Source organism: Aquila chrysaetos, chromosome 11, assembly GCF_900496995.4.
Source record: "Aquila chrysaetos chrysaetos chromosome 11, bAquChr1.4, whole genome shotgun sequence".
Lineage (NCBI taxonomy): Eukaryota > Metazoa > Chordata > Aves > Accipitriformes > Accipitridae > Aquila > Aquila chrysaetos.
In genome coordinates, this window is record NC_044014.1 from 15,378,761 (window position 1) to 15,396,792 (window position 18,032).

Below are 18,032 nucleotides of genomic sequence, written 5' to 3' on the forward strand. Positions count from 1 at the left end.
GGGAATGCCAGGGAATGTCTGTATCTGAACTGTACTGTAATTTGTGGCTGTGCTGAAACCACACAGCAAACTGGTGGTGAAGGGAGCAATGAGCAGCTGAGGCAGGCACAGCCAGGAAGCTGGGTCTGGTGGAGGTGCCTGGAAAAGAAGTACATCAACTTGATGAGTTTACACAGGCTTAGCTCAGACATGTTTGTGTGAGCTGCAGCTATGCTTCTAGCTATACGCTCATGGTATACATTTCAGTCAGAGAAAGCCAGCCTAAGTCTAAAGAAAACATTCTGTTTTCATGAATGTTTTTCTACTTTAAAAAAAAAACCACAACCAAACTGCGTAGCACTCAGCAGTCCCCTTTACGTTTGCAGTGCAAAGAGTAATGGCTGCCTATATCAGAACACTTCCACATCTGTGGGTTTTATCCCTTCTACCAGCTCCACAACTTATTTCAGTATCTGTGTTCTCCCAGGAAAAACAATTAAAATCTTGTAAATGTTTCCTGTCTCTATCCATTCCTTGCCATATACACATTCAAATCTGTCACCTGTTTTCTATTACTTCCTATCTTTCCTCATATGTGCTAAATAAAATGATATATAAATGGAAGCTGAGACAGAGCTGGTCTTTGCCTCCTGTGCCTCCCTCTCTCTGCTATAGTATGGGTAAACCAAAGCAATGCTGTGAAGGATAGGAAACCTCATTATTATAGCTGTTTAGCTGAAATAAGGGGAAGCTTGAAAGCATGACTAATAAGCACCTAAGTAACAGACTAACATGCCAGTATCTGCAGCCATCAAACATAATGCTGTCAGAGAACACCTGTAGTAGTACATGATAGTGTCTGAATATAGCACTGGGATATACAGCATGAGCTGCTAGTAGCTAAGCATTAGATACAGCTTGGAAGCATGATTAATGCATGTGTAATGAAAATAATTGATGGAAAAAATGCATGCTAGAAGATAATCACAAGCAGGAAAATGCATTATGCAATGTATAAGAAATTATTTGTCTATAAAGGAGAATGATCAACGAGAACCTTTGGGTTTGGGGTGCTGGAGAGTTGAGCTCCCCCCAAAATGCATCATTATATTGCCAACACACAACGTAGTGATTCCTGCTACTGAAATAAAGGAAATGCATGACTGGAGTGGTGGCATGCTGAGCTTTGTGGGTGAGCAGAAGATCCAGATTTGGAGACTGATTTGGGAATCTGTGCTGCAAGTTGTGACCAATTGTGTTCACAGTGGCTGGTGGGAGAGAGTTGTCTGTGCTGTGCCTGGGAGGAAAAGCCTACGGTGTACCTGGAGCCCTTGTGTCTCAAAATGCCCTTCTGAGTTTGAACAGATTCTATAGGTACATCTAGATGAGTATGGATGGAGAAATAGTTACCAGAAAACAGGAAACTGAAGAGAGGAAAAATACATGCTGAGAGGCAGTGTGTGAAAGTGTCTGAGGAAGATACAACCTTCAGAGCCAAGAGGTCTTGCTGAATCCACAGGAACTGATGCTCCCAGTACATAGTCAGATGAATGTACACAAGGCCACCAGCACACATGCCATCAACAATGGGTCGTATAACTCGGGCCACATCTAAGAAGGGGGTGGTGGCTATATGCTGACAAAGATTACAGGATTACATATGCATCTGCAGAAATAGATGGACTTTCTGAGCATTGACCCTGAAGCCACTGGCACATCAGTGTGAGTCTCTGTATCCTAGAAACACACTGTGGTCAGCTTCCCCTTCCCTACTGGGTAACAATGCGTGATTGCAGGTGTGTGAATCATGAAAGAATAACTGAATTTACTATCTGGATAGTTACCTGCTATTAATAAGCCTACTATAACAGCTTAATAAAAGGTATGCTAATAAATATTGGTTGATCTGTTTCTCCACAAACTTGATCCTGTATCAAGGGAAAAGGCAATTTACAACACTTAAACTCCAAGGGCAGAAGACTTATGATGATACCTATCTTTGCCTTTACCTGTCACTCCCCATGGTTCCTTAGAGAAATCTTCCTTTTGCAGCCTCACTGCTTCTGTTCTTGTACTTAATGTTCTAGGAGAGTTTCACGGTCCTCTGCCACTTCAGAAAATGTCGTCTCTGTTCACTCTGATTCCGTTGAGGTAGCACAAGGTCAATGATTTGAATGACTTACACTTTGCTGTGACTTTGAGGTCAGGTGTATTAGAACAAGGTGGAAATGAACAGACACATTAATGAGGAGGTCCCTGGAATTTCAAAGAATGGGGTTAGGTTAAGTATTTCATACTGAGCTTTGAAACAGTCCTGTTATAAAGAGGATACAGGTTCATGGCTTAAGATGGCCATCCATGTCCAATGCCCTGCATGTCATACGCTATGTGACTTTGCAATCTGCAGCACCTCCTCCTTCGTTTAGATCAGGGCTGCAAATCACCCCCTGGAAAACTGTATTCTTCTCACAAATTGTTTGAACAGGAAGTTTGAGTTAATTGTTGAATACAGGTTATAGCCTCTTCTGACAGCTGAGGGTGGCCCCATGGCTGTGAATGTCTGATGGCCCATATACCTAAACATCTGTCCTGATTTCGGCTGGGATAGAGTTCATTTTCTTTCTAGTAGCTGGTATAGTGTTATGTTTTGGGTTCAGTATGAGAAGAATGCTGATAACACACTGATGTTTTCAGTTGTAGCTAAGTAGTATTTAGACCAAGTCAAGGATTTTTCAGCTTCTCATGCCCAGCCAGCAAGAAGGCTGGAGGGGCACAAGAAGTGGGGAGGGGACACAGCCAGGACAGCTGACCCAAACTGGCCAAAGGGATATTCCATATCATGTGACATCATGCCCAGTATATAAACTGGGGAGAGTTGGCCTGGGGGGGTGGCTGGGGAACTAACTGGGCATCGGTTGGTGAGTGGTGAGCAATTGCATTGTGCGTCACTTGTTTTGTATGTATATTCCAATCCTTTTATTTTATTATTGTTGTTATCATTATTAGTTTCTTCCTTTCTGTTCTATTAAACTGTTCTTATCTCAACCCATGAGTTTTATCTTTTTCCTTCTCATTCTCTCCCCTATCCCACAGGGTGGGGGGAGTGAGCAGTTGCATGGTGCTTAGTTACTGGCTGGGGTTAAAACACGACAACATACTCTTCCATGAGTGACCTGCTGGCGCTCTGTGCGTTGGCCATGTGTGGCCACTCTGGTTGCACCTTTGCAACAATGCAGAAGAGCCTAACACAGGTTGTGGCTGCAGTTGTTGGGAGGGATAGAAGGTGGAGTATGTGTCTAAAAAGGTCTCTTCTGCCAGAGGAGCAGGTGTCTCCACAGAACCCCTTGAGTGAGGGACCTACAGAGGGAAAGAATGACCTTCTTCCTTTTCTGCAAATAAATTCGAGGTATTAACTATATCTGTGGCTTCTGAAATTGAAAGCAAACAAAAATGGTTCAGGAAACTGATGTGGTGTTTTTACAGTATGATTTCAGCTACCATTCCAAGATTTCAGAAATACATAGTTTCTATTGTTAAAGTATGGTAATTTTGCTGTGATTGGTTGTTCCCTAGAAGGCTGAAAGTACTGATGTATTTAAATGAAAATTGGACAATCCTGAAGTCCAGCTATGCTTTCAAAAGCCTAAAGGCAATTTCTTCACACACTAGAAACAGGTGCTTTGATTTTGCCTTGTTTCTTTGACAAAAGCATATGTGCCCTTCAGATTCAGGGCTTTTAACTCTATTTAGCACATTTACATTAAAGTGTTATAATAAAGATCACATGGTTGTGACTGATAAGTTTCAGATGTTAATGAGCTGTCCCCAAATCACAGTTCTTCATCATGATGTAGCTGTGCTGTGGGCAACCCATTTCCCTGTGGATACTGCTTAAAGCCTCTGCACTCTGGGATACTTCCTGCTTTTGCTTGAAAATAAAAGCATGAGTCATTCTGGAAGGCAGTTAAGGAACAGATGAAACGAATAGCAAAGAATGACTTGCATAATACCCCCAGTATACTTCCAGATCTACTTGTAAAACCTTATCAAGTTTCCCTGATTTGTCCTTTTCCAAAGTTTCTGGTTATTTGTGTGTGTTCAGAATGCGTTATGGGAAGGGCTAATAGAAAGGAAAATCAATAGCACGGGCTTGGGCAGGAGGCAAATGATTTTCCAACTTCAAAGCAAGGCATGAGGTAAGTGTCTTCTACCTTTTACTTAATTTGGAGGAAGGAATTGTAAGCAGTGAAGTGCTCCCAAATTGTCAGGGAAAGTAAGATTCCTTCTTTCTTGGGAATAATTAGTATCTATAGTGATAAGAGTTATTCTAATTAAAATAAGTTTAAAAAGTAGTTTGAGTATTATGATTACTTACTGATAGCTATACTTGTGTGCCTAATAACTGCTGTTGCCTATTTATTTGGAATCAGAGCCTGCTGTGAGGTGTGTATTAGTTTAAACTGTGTGCTTGTACACAAGTCTCCTGCTTGGGGGGAAAAAAAAAATACCCAAACGCAAACAAGCTGATACCATTACAGCTGTTGCACCTTTTTCTTACTTCCCCCACTGTCCTCAGTGCCACAATACCCTACCTTCTGCAGTGACTGTATTTCAGACACTTGCCATAAGCAGGTTGTTATGGGTGGCGGCGACAAATTATACGCCAGCCTGTGGACAGTCCAATCAAAATTTATTGAAGCAAGCAGCAAACACGCAAAACAGCGCTGGGCGGCCGGGGAGTCTCTGCTCTACCAACAGGCGCGCCCCCAACCCCTTTAGAGTCCCCTTTTTATAGTCCGTGGCTGCCGGGCCAAAGCCCAGAGTCCCGGCCCACGTGGCCTTGTCTAGTGTCTTCTGCGATTGCGCGCGTGGTTGCTACGGGGGTCGTGGGATGAAGGTTGTAGTCTTCTTCTGTGTTTCTTGTCGTTTAGAGCATGCGTACCTTAAAATATTTCCTTATTAGGCATTGAAAGCCGAGCTATCCCCTTCACTTAGCAGGACCTTACAGTTACAAAGTTTCCAACTGCCCCTGTTTGCAGGAGCTAACGCTGCCTTGCAAAAGCGAACATACTGTGCAAGGCTTACAAAACCGGTTTGATTAACAAATACATAAGATGAATTAATACATAAGATGAATTTATCACAATACCCCCTTTTTGTTTTCATCATTTTGTTGGTCAAACCGGATTACGGTTTCTCGAGCTAGAGAAAGAAGGGGAGTTTCTCTTTCAACAATTTCGGCTTCATGCTGTCCTCTTAATAACATTAGGTGTGTAGCTTCTAGTCGATTTTTTACTAATTCAATAATTCTATGTAATATACAAGGTCCAAAAGTTAAAATCAACATTAATACAGCTATTGGTCCCGCTATGGTTGACAGCAGAGTAGTTAACCAGGGGGACTGGGTGAACCAGGACTCATACCAGTTCTGTTGGGCTTCTCTATCCCTTTTCCGTTTTTCTAACCCTTCTCGTAATTTTGTCATGGTATCTCTCACTATTCCCGTGTGATCAGCATAGAAACAGCATTCCTCTCCTGGAGTTGCACAGAGCCCCCCTTGCTGTAGGAATAAGAGATCCATCCCTCTCCGGTTTTGTAGCACTACTTCTGATAGTGAGGTTAAAGATTTTTCTAATGCTGTTATTGATTTTTCAATCCTTTCTAAATCTTCATCTATAGCAGCTCTTAAGGAGTTAAATCCTTGTTTCTGTTGGATGAGTGAGGTGATTCCCGTCCCTGCTCCTACTGCCCCAATACCTAACAGTGTGGCTATTGTAATCGCAGTTATGGGTTCTCTTTTTACTCTTTTTTGTGTGTCAATATCCCAATAGTCATAAATTACACTTTCTTGGTGATACAATATTCTCGGGATAATAGTGACTAGTATACAGTATTCACGAGAAGCATCAAACACATTTAGAGATACACACAGAGTAAGTCCTGGTTTTGAACATAACCATCGAGCCCCTTCCTGGGAAATAATCCATTTTCCAGCAGTTTTGTTGATGCTGGTATTAATAGAACTACACAGTGTTTGCTTTGCCCTAGGTACTGTACCTATACAGGCCCCTATTCCAGTAACATGTTGCATGGTTATTCCCTCCTTCTTATTTCCCCAAGAGCATTGGGAAGGTGCTGCTTCTGAGCTCAAGTTGTATGTGTCATTAATTCCAATTGCCTCATAAAAAGGTGGATTGACATCATAACAAAGCCAACAACCCTCTGTTAAGTTTGGTTTGGTATGATTTAAAGTTTGGTAGGTAGCTTGTACTATTTCCCATAGAGGATCTGATGGATTACTTTTCCTCGGGGTTCCTCCCCATAGAGGATCTGACTGATTTCTTTCTCTCAGGGTTTCTTCGGTAATATTATTTCTTCCTATGGTTATATCATGGGTTGGGGGTAGTATTTTGGGTTCCTTAACTACTGAATTAGGACCTACAGCCTGCAGATGTTTTATCTTTTCCTTTTTGATAACAATAAGTATTCCCCTGTCGCTTCCCTGTTCCCAAAATCTTACTCCCCAGGTCTTACCGATTTCCCATCCATCATGTTGGGGTTGTAATATTTGAATCATTAGGTACTTACAATTACCAAGATTAGCCAAACCTCCCTCAAATCCCTAAGTAGGCTTCTTGCATTTCGTGGGTCCCCTGTCAACTTTAAGATATGGGTCAGAAGTTTGGACTTTCCAACCTCCTGTTGTTATAGTTTCGCATCCCCAATAAGCACAATAATATTCCCCTGGATAGTTGCAATAACTTTTTCCTGGGTTAGAACTGGGGCACCAATAGGTGGCTTTTGCATTTCCTTCATCCGGTTTTTGTTGACATATATAATGATCTCCTATTAAGGTTTCAAATAACTTACAATTGGTAATAATAAATGTGGGTGCCCCTGCGGTAATGGTAGTATCAAGAATTTTCTGATCATCCCATTTACTAAACGTCCACTTATATGGTTGATGAGGGTTCTCGTTCCCACAGGCAGGTTCCGTCAGCATTGATAGCAGACTTATTATCCATGTACTTAGATTTAAGATTGAGAAAAGTGGTGTGGCCTTGCTCTTCCTATAAATATTTCTACATTTTTGACATTTAATTTGGTTTTCGGTTCTATTCCTTGAGGGAGATGAGCAACTTCGGGGCGGCCCTGAGGTCATTGGGTCTGGGAGTTGTGAGTCAAGGTACCTCATGTGCCATCTCTGGAGGTGGTTCATTAACCTCAATCCCCACAGCAGTACGCCTCTGCCTTCTCCTCTGCCTACTCTGTTGCTTAGAGCAGCGAGGTGTACCATCTTCTCAGCAGCAGTCGTATTCTTCAGGGGAACCTCCTTTGTCATATTTAGTCAACTTTGACTTACAGATCTCTCAACTCTTATTTTTCACCTCCCAGACTCCACATCTCACTCTGGTCACAACCCGTCTGAATTTTTCCAGTTGCTACTCCCACACGTAATGCTTGTTCAGTTAATTCCCGTTCGTGATTATAACATTCGTGGCAAATACTGCTAGGGGAATATCCATAGGGGCAATGGACCCACCACTTTTCTCTACAGAGTTTACACCTATAACATACAAAGGGATAACATATACAGTTAGGGTTGTTACAAAAGACAGTCTCACTCATCTGCTTTCCTTCGGAACGTAATTTTCAAGCTGTCAGGGTCTCTAATTGCCTCCCATGTGAGCTCTGAATTGGTCCTTTGATTCTGCTTGCATGAGTCCACCCTCTTTCGGCAGTCCGGACTGCAGTATCTGTAGTAAGCAAAACAAGAAACGGTCCCTCCCAACAGGGAGTTAGAGATGATTCTTTCCAAGTTTTGATCAGTACCTTATCTCCAGGTGTAATTTTGTGTATTGTAATATCTAAGGGTGGTCTCTGCACTATTAGTCCCTTCTTTATCAATTCTTGTCGTGTCTTCATGAGTTCGACGATATATTCCTGTAAAAATTTTTCTTCTACCTTTGGGTGTTCAATCGGCATTTCTAGGTCATAGGGCATCCCACATAACATTTCAAAAGGAGAGACCCCAGTGTCTGCTCTGGGTTGTGTCCTTACATTTAATAAGGCTAATGGCAAACATTTTATCCAATTCATTTTAGTTTCAATGATCAATTTAGTCAAATGTTTTTTAATTTCCCCATTCGTTCTTTCCACTTTTCCTGAACTCTGTGGATGCCATGGGGTATGATATTCCCATTTAGTTCCTAAGAGATCCAAGATCTCCTTGATAACCTTGGAGGTAAAATGGGGTCCCCGATCTGAATCAATTACTGCTATGTTTCCATACCGCGGTACGATGTTTTCCAGCAGTACCTTGACTACAGTTTTTGCAGTGGCTCGGGCTACCGGAAAGGCCTCCACAAAGTGGGTCAAATGGTCCACTAGTACTAGGAGATATTTGTATCTGCCCACTTTGGGAAGTTCGGTAAAATTGATTTGTATTCTTTCAAATGGTCTCTTAGCCAGTTCGCGTCCTCCTAGTACTCTTTCCCTGAGCTGATGCTTATTTACCCTTTGGCATGTTAAACATTCCCCAACGATTTTCTTGGCTATATCATATATTCCTATACACATATACTTAGTTCCGAATTGGTGTACCAATGCCTGTACTCCCCAATGAGTTTGCCTGTGAAATTCTCTCATTATTCTCCATGCCGCCCCCTTTGGAATTACTTCTCTCCCATCAGGGAGACACCATTTTCTGTCCTTTTCAATAACTCCCGCTTGTTTGAGTTTTTCCTTTTCTTGAGTGGTAAAACTCACGATGCCATTGGCTTTTATTGAAGTCTGTGTCTGTTCCACTTCCTTTACGATTAGTAAGGCGGCTTTCTTTGCTTCTTCATCAGCTAAATTATTTCCCCTTATTTGTTCATTGATACCCCTCTGATGGCCTTTCACACGTACTACTGCAATTTGTTTGGGTCCTCTTAGAGCCTCTAGCTTGGTTCTTTATCTCTAAGTTAATCCCTAATTCAATCATTAGATCTCTTCCTAATAAATTGTATTCTGCTTCAGGTACCAACAAAAAGGATCCTATTCCAAATTGAGATGGAGTTTCTATTTCCACTCCTTTTATTATTGGTACTTGAAACGGTTCCCCTTTTGCTCCTATTACTTGCAATTTTTTTGAGGATAGTGAGCATCCTCGGGGCACTGACTGGACAGTAGATCTTTCTGCCCCAGAGTCCACAAGGAACTCAACTTCTTGATGCTGGGGACCTAATTTTAATTTTATCAAGGGCTCTGTTTTCTTAGGGGTCCCCAGCAAATAGAGCCCCTGACCCCCCTAATCTTCTTTAAACATCCGTTCATCCTGTATACGCTTTCTACAGTTCCTCCTCAGGTGTCCTTTCTTTTGACAATAGAAACACTCAACCTGTCTCAAATCCTTTGTGTCACCCTAGCTTCCTTGGGGTCTTTCCTTTGGCCCCTGGGCACTACGTCCCCCCGTACGGGGTGCTACTCCTCTCTGTCCTTCTCGGACAGCTGCCACCAAAATCCTTGCTTGCCTTTTCTGGATCTCTTCCTCCCTTCTCACATACACTTTCTGAGCTTCTCTTAACAATTCATCTAATCCTCGCTCCTGCCAGTCTTCCAACTTTTCCAGTTTCTTTCTAGTATCTACCCATGATTTCGCCACAAACTGAGTTTTTAACAGGGCTTGCCCTACCGGAGTGGCAGGGTCCAGCCCGGAATAGAGCTGCAGATTCTTTCTCAGTCTCTCTAACCATTCAGTGGGGGTCTCATCTTTCTTTTGGTGTTCACTAAATGCTTTGTTAATATTCTGTCCTCGGGGAACAGATTTCTTAATGCCTTGAACAATTATAGTACGCAGATCCGCCATATGAGTTCTATGTTCTGCGTTCTGGTTATCCCAGTTCGGCCGCTGTAATGGCCATTTAATATCTGTGCCTGGTCCGTGTTGGTGCTGCTGATCCCAGACTCTCATTCCTGCTCTTTGAATCATTTCCCTTTCTTCTACTGTGAATAGTATGCCTAAAATTGCCTGCAACTCTTCCCAGGTATATACATTAGGACCCAAAAACTGGTCTAACCTCTCGGATACTCCCAAAGGGTCTTCTAAAAGGTTCCCCATCTCCTTCTTAAATTCCCTTATATCTCCGGAGTTCAAAGGTACTGGCACAAATCCCATGCCAGGTTGTGGTCCTCCCATAGCTATTTCTCTTAAGGGGTATAGTCTTTCCTCTAACTGCTCTTTCCTCCTAGTCTGACTCCTCATTATTCTCCGAGTCTCTTCAGGGGAACTAGGAGAGCCTAAGTCTGGGTCTGGGGCTGTCGGGGGAGAGGAGGGAGGGGGGGTTGGGTCAGGCGCGGGTGTAGGGGGAACATAAGGGGGAGGAGGTGCGGGAAGTTCTTCGGGGTTTTTAGTTTTTTTCCTATGGTTCTTTTCACTTAGAGTAAACACGTGGACTCGGGTATCTAATCTTATCCATAAACTAGCATATTCACTCTCTTCTAAACTGAAGGGTTCCTTAGTATTTACATATATGTTTAGGGCCTGGCATATCCAATCCTCAAATGACCCAAAAACAGGCCAAAATACCCCATCTCCTTTGATTTGTTTACCACCCCACACCTGCATACAATAATATATCATTTTTTCTCTACTTTTGCCTTGTCTGGGCGGCCAGTCATCCCAATGGGCAATGATTAATCCTAGAGGGCTGTCTGGCGGTATGTCGGGTAACCTCACCTTGGGGCCCCTCACGGAGTCAGAAGGCTTGCTTTTCTTCTGCCCCATCTTCCGAAGTGCCTTCTCACACACACACACACGCGCCCCTCGTTCGTGGCTCACGCCCTCGCGGGCAATGAGAACCGCACTACAAGAGGGTCCGCACTCACTTCGCTCCTCTCGAGAGCGTCTCGTTCATGCGCACTTCGGGAAACCCACCCCGACCAAACGGGAACGCTTTTAATACTCACTTAACCTGGAGTCTTCGTCCGGATCTTTGTGCACAAAAATTACGGCATACTGCAGTGTTCTTTTGCCTGCTTGCCAAATTTAGGGTTCGGAGGTAAGGGTCTTGGAAAGGATATCGTCCACTCCGGGGCCATCCAAAGATGGGACGCCTCCCCAGAGTTTAGATTCCGAACCAAGTTACCTTATCCGAGTCACGGCACCAAAATTGTTATGGGTGGCGACGACAAATTATACGCCAGCCTGTGGACAGTCCAATCAAAATTTATTGAAGCAAGCAGCAAACAGGCAAAACAGCGCTGGGCGGCCGGGGAGTCTCTGCTCTACCAACAGGCGCGCCCCCAACCCCTTTAGAGTCCCCTTTTTATAGTCCGTGGCTGCCGGGCCAAAGCCCAGAGTCCCGGCCCACGTGGCCTTGTCTAGTGTCTTCTGCGATTGCGCGCCTGGTTGCTACGGGGGTCGTGGGATGAAGGTTGTAGTCTTCTTCTGTGTTTCTTGTCGTTTAGAGCATGCGTACCTTAAAATATTTCCTTATTAGGCATTGAAAGCCGAGCTATCCCCTTCACTTAGCAGGACCTTACAGTTACAAAGTTTCCAACTGCCCCTGTTTGCAGGAGCTAACACTGCCTTGCAAAAGCGAACATACTGTGCAAGGCTTACAAAACCGGTTTGATTAACAAATACATAAGATGAATTAATACATAAGATGAATTTGTCACAAGGTTATTATAAGCCAAGTTATTATTTAGGCAATTACTTTTTTTTGTATCCTTGCTGTCTGCTCCTTATGAGAAACAGCTTCACCTTGCCATCACCAATGCTGGAATTGACTTTCTATTGAAGTTGCTTGGTGTCTCTGCATTTCCTGCAAACTTACCAATGCATTCTGTATCTGACTCTTTTGTTGCCTTTTGTAACTGTTTACGTCTCCAGGTCCTGTAACTGTGAAAATGTTTCTAGGTCTATTGCAATTTTGCAGGGTTAAGGTATTAAACTGAGAGGTAAAGCAAATGTTTATAGTAATTCAATTTCATCTGCTCCTTCAATGTGAAATAAAAATATTTCTGGAATTCCTGGCTAACACTGGGCATGAAACTTTGCTTTAACACTTTATTAGACAGTAATTCAAATACACACTATTGTCTTCTCAAGCAAATCTATACCACAGCAAGTCTAACTGTTCTTCATTTGTTGCTCAAGGAAGTTACACCAAGGATAAACATAGATTGGTTGTACTGTTTTGTGTGGTGGGTCTTCAAGTGTGTTGTCAAACAGCGGGATCCCCTCCTGGTAGGTTTCTTACAAACATAATAGTCATAGATGGTCCCTGGAGCAGAGAGCTTGCAGCTGAAGACAGAATGTGTGTAGGGTAGGTCAAAGCAGGAAAGGAGCAAGGTACACGATGTGATGGCAGCCAGTGTCTTACTCCTTTGAGGTGGGGTTAAGACATGGTAAATTACATGGATGAAAGCTTTTGTAAAACAGACTGAGGGATGGGGCAGGATGAAAGGCCGTGGGTTGGAGTGCATAGTACATGGCAGACTTGGACATTCCAGATGCTCAAAGACCAGTTTCCTATTTTGACTTGTGGTTTCAGTTTTGCATTACTGTTACTTCTCCTTTGCAGACTTTCCCTAGGCCAGCCTACTTCGGGTAGGATGCGGAAAGAGACCTCAGGTGGGTCGCGCCCTTCCATTTGGGTGAACTGTCTCCTGGTGTTTCTGGATCCAAGCAAAACATTAGGAAGAGAGTGGCTTTGGCATCTCCACTCTTAGAGAGTGCTAAAATAAACAAAACCAAAACCAGTTTCACCACAGACTGCCCCAGATAACCTTCAGGGCACTGTTGTGATGAAGGAAGCTCTGTTCATGTTCTCTCTTTATTTCTGCAGACCAAGGGCAGAGATTAGCTTGTACCTGTGCAGTGCCTGCTTTTAACTGTTAGAGCTACTGATTCAAAGAATCTAACTCAATAGCTTGATTAACTATTAAGTAGGTATTCTTTATTGGCAGCGCTGGGTGCACGGGGGATCAGGGGATTGCTCCACCTATTGTGCACACCTTCGGGTCTAACTGTGCAGGTTAAGTACATGTTCTACATACATAATCACTAGATTTCCGAGAAATGTTATACATATTCATTAGTTTTCTGGGAAACTACTAGCATGTGCAAATGTCCTTTACGCAGATGCATTGAAGGTCTCTGGTGGTCTTCAGGAGTCCTCTGGTGGTCTTCCAGAGTCCTCTGGTGGTCTTCCATAGTCTTCCTCACTTGTCCGCTACTTGACCCTCTTCAGGTGATTCTGCGCAGTATGGTCCTTTACATGTTTTGATACAACTTATCCTAAAGAATGCACGTTAGTCCCTAAAAAAATGCTTGTTAGTGCTCTTATTATCTAAGTTTTCATTAGTGATGTAAAACCATATGGCTAGTTTAAGCTAAATTACCTACAAGGATGAGAACAAAGGCAGGAGTTCTTATCTTTTCTGGGGGCCCTATCTATTCAAGCAAGGCCTCTGCTTGTGCCTTCTCAACAAGATCGTAAATTCATCAAACATTTAATTAAGTTTTGTGATTGCTCATGGCTCCCTCTTGGTCATCACTCCCAAGTACCAGTCTCTGACAGGCTTAATCCTTGACAAACACCAGTCCTTGGTATGTAAAGTTACAGAGAGATAATCAAGATGAGCTAGATCATTAAACAATAAGCAGTTCGTTCTCTATATCACTACTACTGTGGAGATGTTTTGATACCGCTAATTTTTATAGAGACTAAGGATGTGAATTTGCAGGTAACACTACGGATGGCAGTACTAGGTCTCTCTAAGCTTGCAAATCTAGTTCTTCAGATTGTCTAGTCCACGTTTTTGACCCTGGGCCAAAGTTTTTGAAATGTGGTAGTGCAGCACATAGGCCAATCACACAAAGCATGTGTTTTAAGTGGGGGGTGGGGGTGGTTGTAAAGTAAGGTACAGAGTGAAGCTTGCACAGCAGGCTGTGATGGGGAAGGCACAGCCCTGCACGCTGTTTTGGTGGAGACGTGGGTGATTTCAGGAAAGTTACTCCCTTCCCAGCTTTTTAGCCTCCTAACGGCTGCAACTTTGTCAAGTGGCTGTGGAGATGGATGCACAGTCCGGATTTTCTCACGGGTGTAGCGCAAGCCCCGTGGCCTGCAGCTCACTGGCTGTCCCTGGCCACTCTCCTCACAGGACGCTTCTGCTTGTAAAAGAATCGCCCCACGCGTGCCCCAGGCCGAGGTTCGCCCTCCCTGAGGGGACGGTGGGGCGGCCGAGACGCGCCCCTGCGGGGGAGGGGGGACGGAGCCCGGCAGCGCGGCGCCCCGCGCTCGCGCCGGGGGTGGGGCCCGCCCCGCACGCACCAATCAGAGAGCGGGAATGGGGTGGGGGGTGGGGGGGGGTGTCAGTGGCACGAGACCATGGCGCTAAACAGCCCTTCCTCTTTCGGCCGCGGAAGGACGCTCCCGCTCTCTTCGCAGCCAATCGCAACCGCGCTCCGTCTCCCCGTCCCGCCCAACGAACCAACGGGAGACGCTACTTCTTCACCTGCTCAGCCAATCAGCGACCGAGCCTAAAAAAAAAACCCCAAAAAACCCACCACCCCCATCGCCTCCCGCCCGCAGCCCCTGGAGGTGAGGGTCGCTCCGGCCGGCGGCCTTTGCTATGGTGGCGGCAGCGGCCGGTCTCCCCGTTCCCCTCCGCCGCCCGGGGTCAGCGGGGCAACCCGCGCCATGACCCGGCCGCTCGGCGTGGGCGTGCCGTCGCCGGGTCCGCCCGTCACCAGGTCCCGACGCCATTTTACGCCGACGGCCGCGGCCAGAAAGACGGCCCAAGACGTCAGGTACCGGCGGGGAGCGGCTGAGGGCCGGACGGGAGCGCGGGAGGCGGCGGCGGCCGCCGGCAGGTACCGTGCCCGCCCAGCGGGGCGCCTGACGGTGGCGGCGGGGCGCTCCCGGCGTGCACCGCGCCTCCGGCAGGGGGCGCCCCAGCGGGAGGCTCCCGGCGTGCACCGCGCCGGGCGCGGGCGGAGGGGCATGGCGCCGTGGCCGAGGCCCAGGCCGCTCCGTGAGTGGCCGGCGGCCGCGGGAGACTCACGGTGCTGCCCCAGCGCCAGCCTTTCATTCCCGGCCGAGCTCGGCAGATGGAGGTGTGAGACTGTCAGGGAGCATGGCGGTGTGCCGGCTGCGAGGGGCGGCCGGTGCCCTCCTCGTCTGTACTCGCAGCACTGGGAGCTCCAGCCCTGAGGCACTGGCCCGTGTTTTCCTGTGGTGATGGTGGTTTGTTGGCCGAGGTGAAAGGGGTGTGATAGCCAGGCAGCCTGATAGCTTACACAGAAACTGAAGAAAATGTCTGGCTAAGTACTGACTAGCATCTTTAGCACATCATTCAAAATATGTGAGTCTTCCTGCGTGTACCCATTTGTCCTCTTATCTTGCATCTCGTTGTCTGTTAGCAAGTCTACCTGTAGAGCTAGGTAGGCTTCGGCAGTTCGGCTCTAAAGAGAGGATTTCAGTTGTCATTTATTCAGATTTTGAGCCCATTCCAGCTGTGAAATGTACTGCTGGACAGTGCTGGAGGACAAGGTCTCCAATGAAGGCAGTGCCTGTAAGTTGACAGTTTATAGACATGACAAAGCTTCAGAGGCTGCCAAGTAAAATAAGTTTTGTTTCTTGCAGTATGAGGCAAGTCATAAATTTCTTATGCCATTAGCAGCACCTTATTTTGTTCATTTTGGCTAATCCTCTTTTTTGATAGCCCTGACATTTGGAGGACAGGAAGAAGATGAAAGTTCAGTTTCTCTTCTGTGTTGCTTCTTGCCCAAGAAAGTGAAACTGCTCTGTGTTTTCAGTTTTGCTGTGGTCATCTGACAGACCGTTGTGAGGTTTTCTGTGCGACTTTCTTTTCTGGTTTCTTTTTTTGTTGTTACTTCTACAGGGCTTTTCAAGATACTTAATTTTGTCAAAGACATAGTAACATTTTGTAGTTTATTCCTGTGTTGTGTGGCTTTGCTTTCTCTGAGCTATTGCTAGTGTTTCCAGCACAGATTTTTAAAAGTACAGTTTTTATCCAATCAGAGATAACCACTGATATGGCTGTAAACACTAATTATTTTCAAAGAATATGCAGGGGGTTATCTTTTTAAACAAGCGAAAGAATTTCCTCCTTCCCTCTTTCATGCAGGTTGTGCCCTTAATTTTGAAAGACCTGAAAGGTCTGTTAGGCGCATCTCCTGGCTGTGTAGCTTTTTTCTTTGTCGAGTGAGATCACGTATTTATGGGGTTTGCCTTTTCTTATCAGGGTTTTTTAGTGGCCTCCCTGGTGTCTCAGTTAAGGTGAGATTTCACAAAAAATGGTGGAATAATTTTTAGTGGGGATAAATACGTTTTCCTGAATTTATATATTTTGCTGAAAAGTGTTAACCAGAGCTATGCAGTTGTTGACAAAGATAAATGTCCTGGTTTCAGCTGGATAGAGTTAATTTTCTTTCTAGTAGCTGGTATAGTGTTACGTGTTGGATTCAGTATAAGAAGAATGTTGATAACACACTGATGTTTTCAGTTGTTGCTAAGTGATGTTTAGACTAAGTCAAAGACTTTTCAGCTTCTCATGCCCAGCCAGCAAGAAGGCTGGAGGGGCACAAGAAGTGGGGAGGGGACACAGTCAGGACAGCTGACCCAAAGTGGCCAAAGGGATATTCCATACCATGTGACATCATGCCCAGCCCAGTATAGAAACTGGTGGGAGTTGGCCTGGGGGGACTGCTGCTCGGGAACTAACTGGGCCCTGGTCAGCCAGTGGCAAGCAATTGCATTGTGCATCACTTGTTTTGTACATTCTAATCCTTTATTATTATTGTCACTATTATTTTCTTCTTTTCTGTTCTAGTAAACTGTTCTTATCTGAACCCATGAGTTTTATCTTTTTCCTGCTGATTCTCTCCCCCATCCCACTGGGTGGGGTGGGGAGTGAGTGAGCGGCTGCGTGGTCCTTAGCTGCTGGCTGGGGTTAAACCAGGACAAGACATTAAGCAACGGTGACTTTCATGTCAGGTAAAAAAGAGTGAAAACCAGTAATTGTGGTTGCTTCATCAGTTCTTCATTCTTTTAGGGCTGCTTATTTGATCTCCTTTTAAAACAATAGTGGAAATTCTCTTGTAAAGAGTTTGCGAACAGTTATGGTCCTGTTCACATTGAAAATCACATGGTCTTTTTGTAGTTTAATATATATGAAAAGCAGGTTGGAAAGCCCAGTGCTTTCTCGTGTTCTTCCTTGTACTCTATCGCATACTTTTTTTTTTTCCCCCACCCTTTGGTTTTGTTTGAGGTTTCTAGTACACTTCCTTGTCTGAGATACAATACAGCATTTGAGAAATTATTATTTTGTTTTAGTTGGACAGTTCCTATCCCTTGCACTTCTGAAAAGCAGAATTACAATTGCAAAGTAGAATATGGCAATGGATAAGCACTTTAAAACAAATAGTCTAAGACAAACCACTCTCCATTCAAGTTAAACTTTTATCCCAGGCACAAAAAAAAAGAGGAGGGCCCTTTTTTTTTAGCCACAAAAAGGTTTCCGTTCTCTCAGTTATGTTATACAAGGTTTTGTATAATTATGGAACAAACATGAATTTTGTTACAAAGCTCTTGCATTTAGCATAAAAGAAAGCAAAAAGATACAACGATGTGATAGTGGATGTAGGAGGGAGATAAGCAGTCATTTGAAATCGGTGGCTGTGGAAAGAAGGAAGAAGATAGCAGAAGGCTTTGGTTTTGGTTTTGATTTGTCTTCAAGTGCGGAGAGGAATCTGAGAGGTGACTGAAGATGAGATTTGGACTGCCAACAGTGGTCGGTATTCCAGATGGGGCTTTAACCTGGAAGGAAGGAGTACAGTTGCTTACTTAAGAAAATAGAAGGGTTTTGGAAAGATAGGTAGTGCAGAAAGCTGTGGGCACGGGATGACTTTGCAGCTGCGAGAGCAGTCACAAGCAAGCATTGGGAGTGTCCTGAGGAATGCAAGGTGGAGAGAAGGTGAAGTCAGGGTGTCAGAGTGGGGGGTGGTCTAGGGCAGACAGACAAATCAGTCAGCAACA

At 44.8% G+C, this 18,032-nt stretch overlaps 2 protein-coding genes across 5 annotated transcripts in view; one reads left to right on the forward strand and one right to left on the reverse strand.

The window, feature by feature from the left end:
* The first annotated feature begins 4,153 nt into the window (after positions 1-4,153).
* SLF2 (SMC5-SMC6 complex localization factor 2) overlaps positions 4,154-18,032 on the forward strand; it is a 42,416-nt gene continuing 28,537 nt past the window's right edge. Inside the window, exon 1 of one of the 4 annotated variants that reach the window (XM_030030224.2) lies at positions 4,154-4,175. In XM_030030224.2, the coding sequence (XP_029886084.1) occupies positions 4,171-4,175 (5 nt within the window). In that variant the 5' untranslated portion in view covers positions 4,154-4,170. Of the gene's footprint in view, positions 4,176-14,333; positions 14,846-18,032 lie in introns of those variants that run through there. The other 3 variants (XM_030030221.2, XM_030030222.2, XM_030030223.2) reach the window with 3 other exon arrangements.
* LOC121233625 lies at positions 8,951-10,891 on the reverse strand. Its single transcript, XM_041127250.1, has 2 exons — positions 9,714-10,891; positions 8,951-9,286 (listed from the first exon to the last, which is right to left on the reverse strand). The coding sequence occupies exons 1-2, from the start codon at positions 10,745-10,747 to the stop codon at positions 9,220-9,222; spliced, it is 1,101 nt and encodes a 366-aa protein (XP_040983184.1). The 5' UTR covers positions 10,748-10,891; the 3' UTR covers positions 8,951-9,219.

Coding starts and splice junctions, on each gene's coding strand:
- LOC121233625 (XM_041127250.1), bottom strand. CDS start 10,747: ATGGGGCAGAAGAAAAGCAAGCCTTCTGACTCCGTGAGGGGCCCCAAG. Junction 9,287..9,713: donor GATGAGACCCCCACTGAATG/GTTAGAGAGACT, acceptor GATGAACGGATG/TTTAAAGAAGATTAGGGGGG.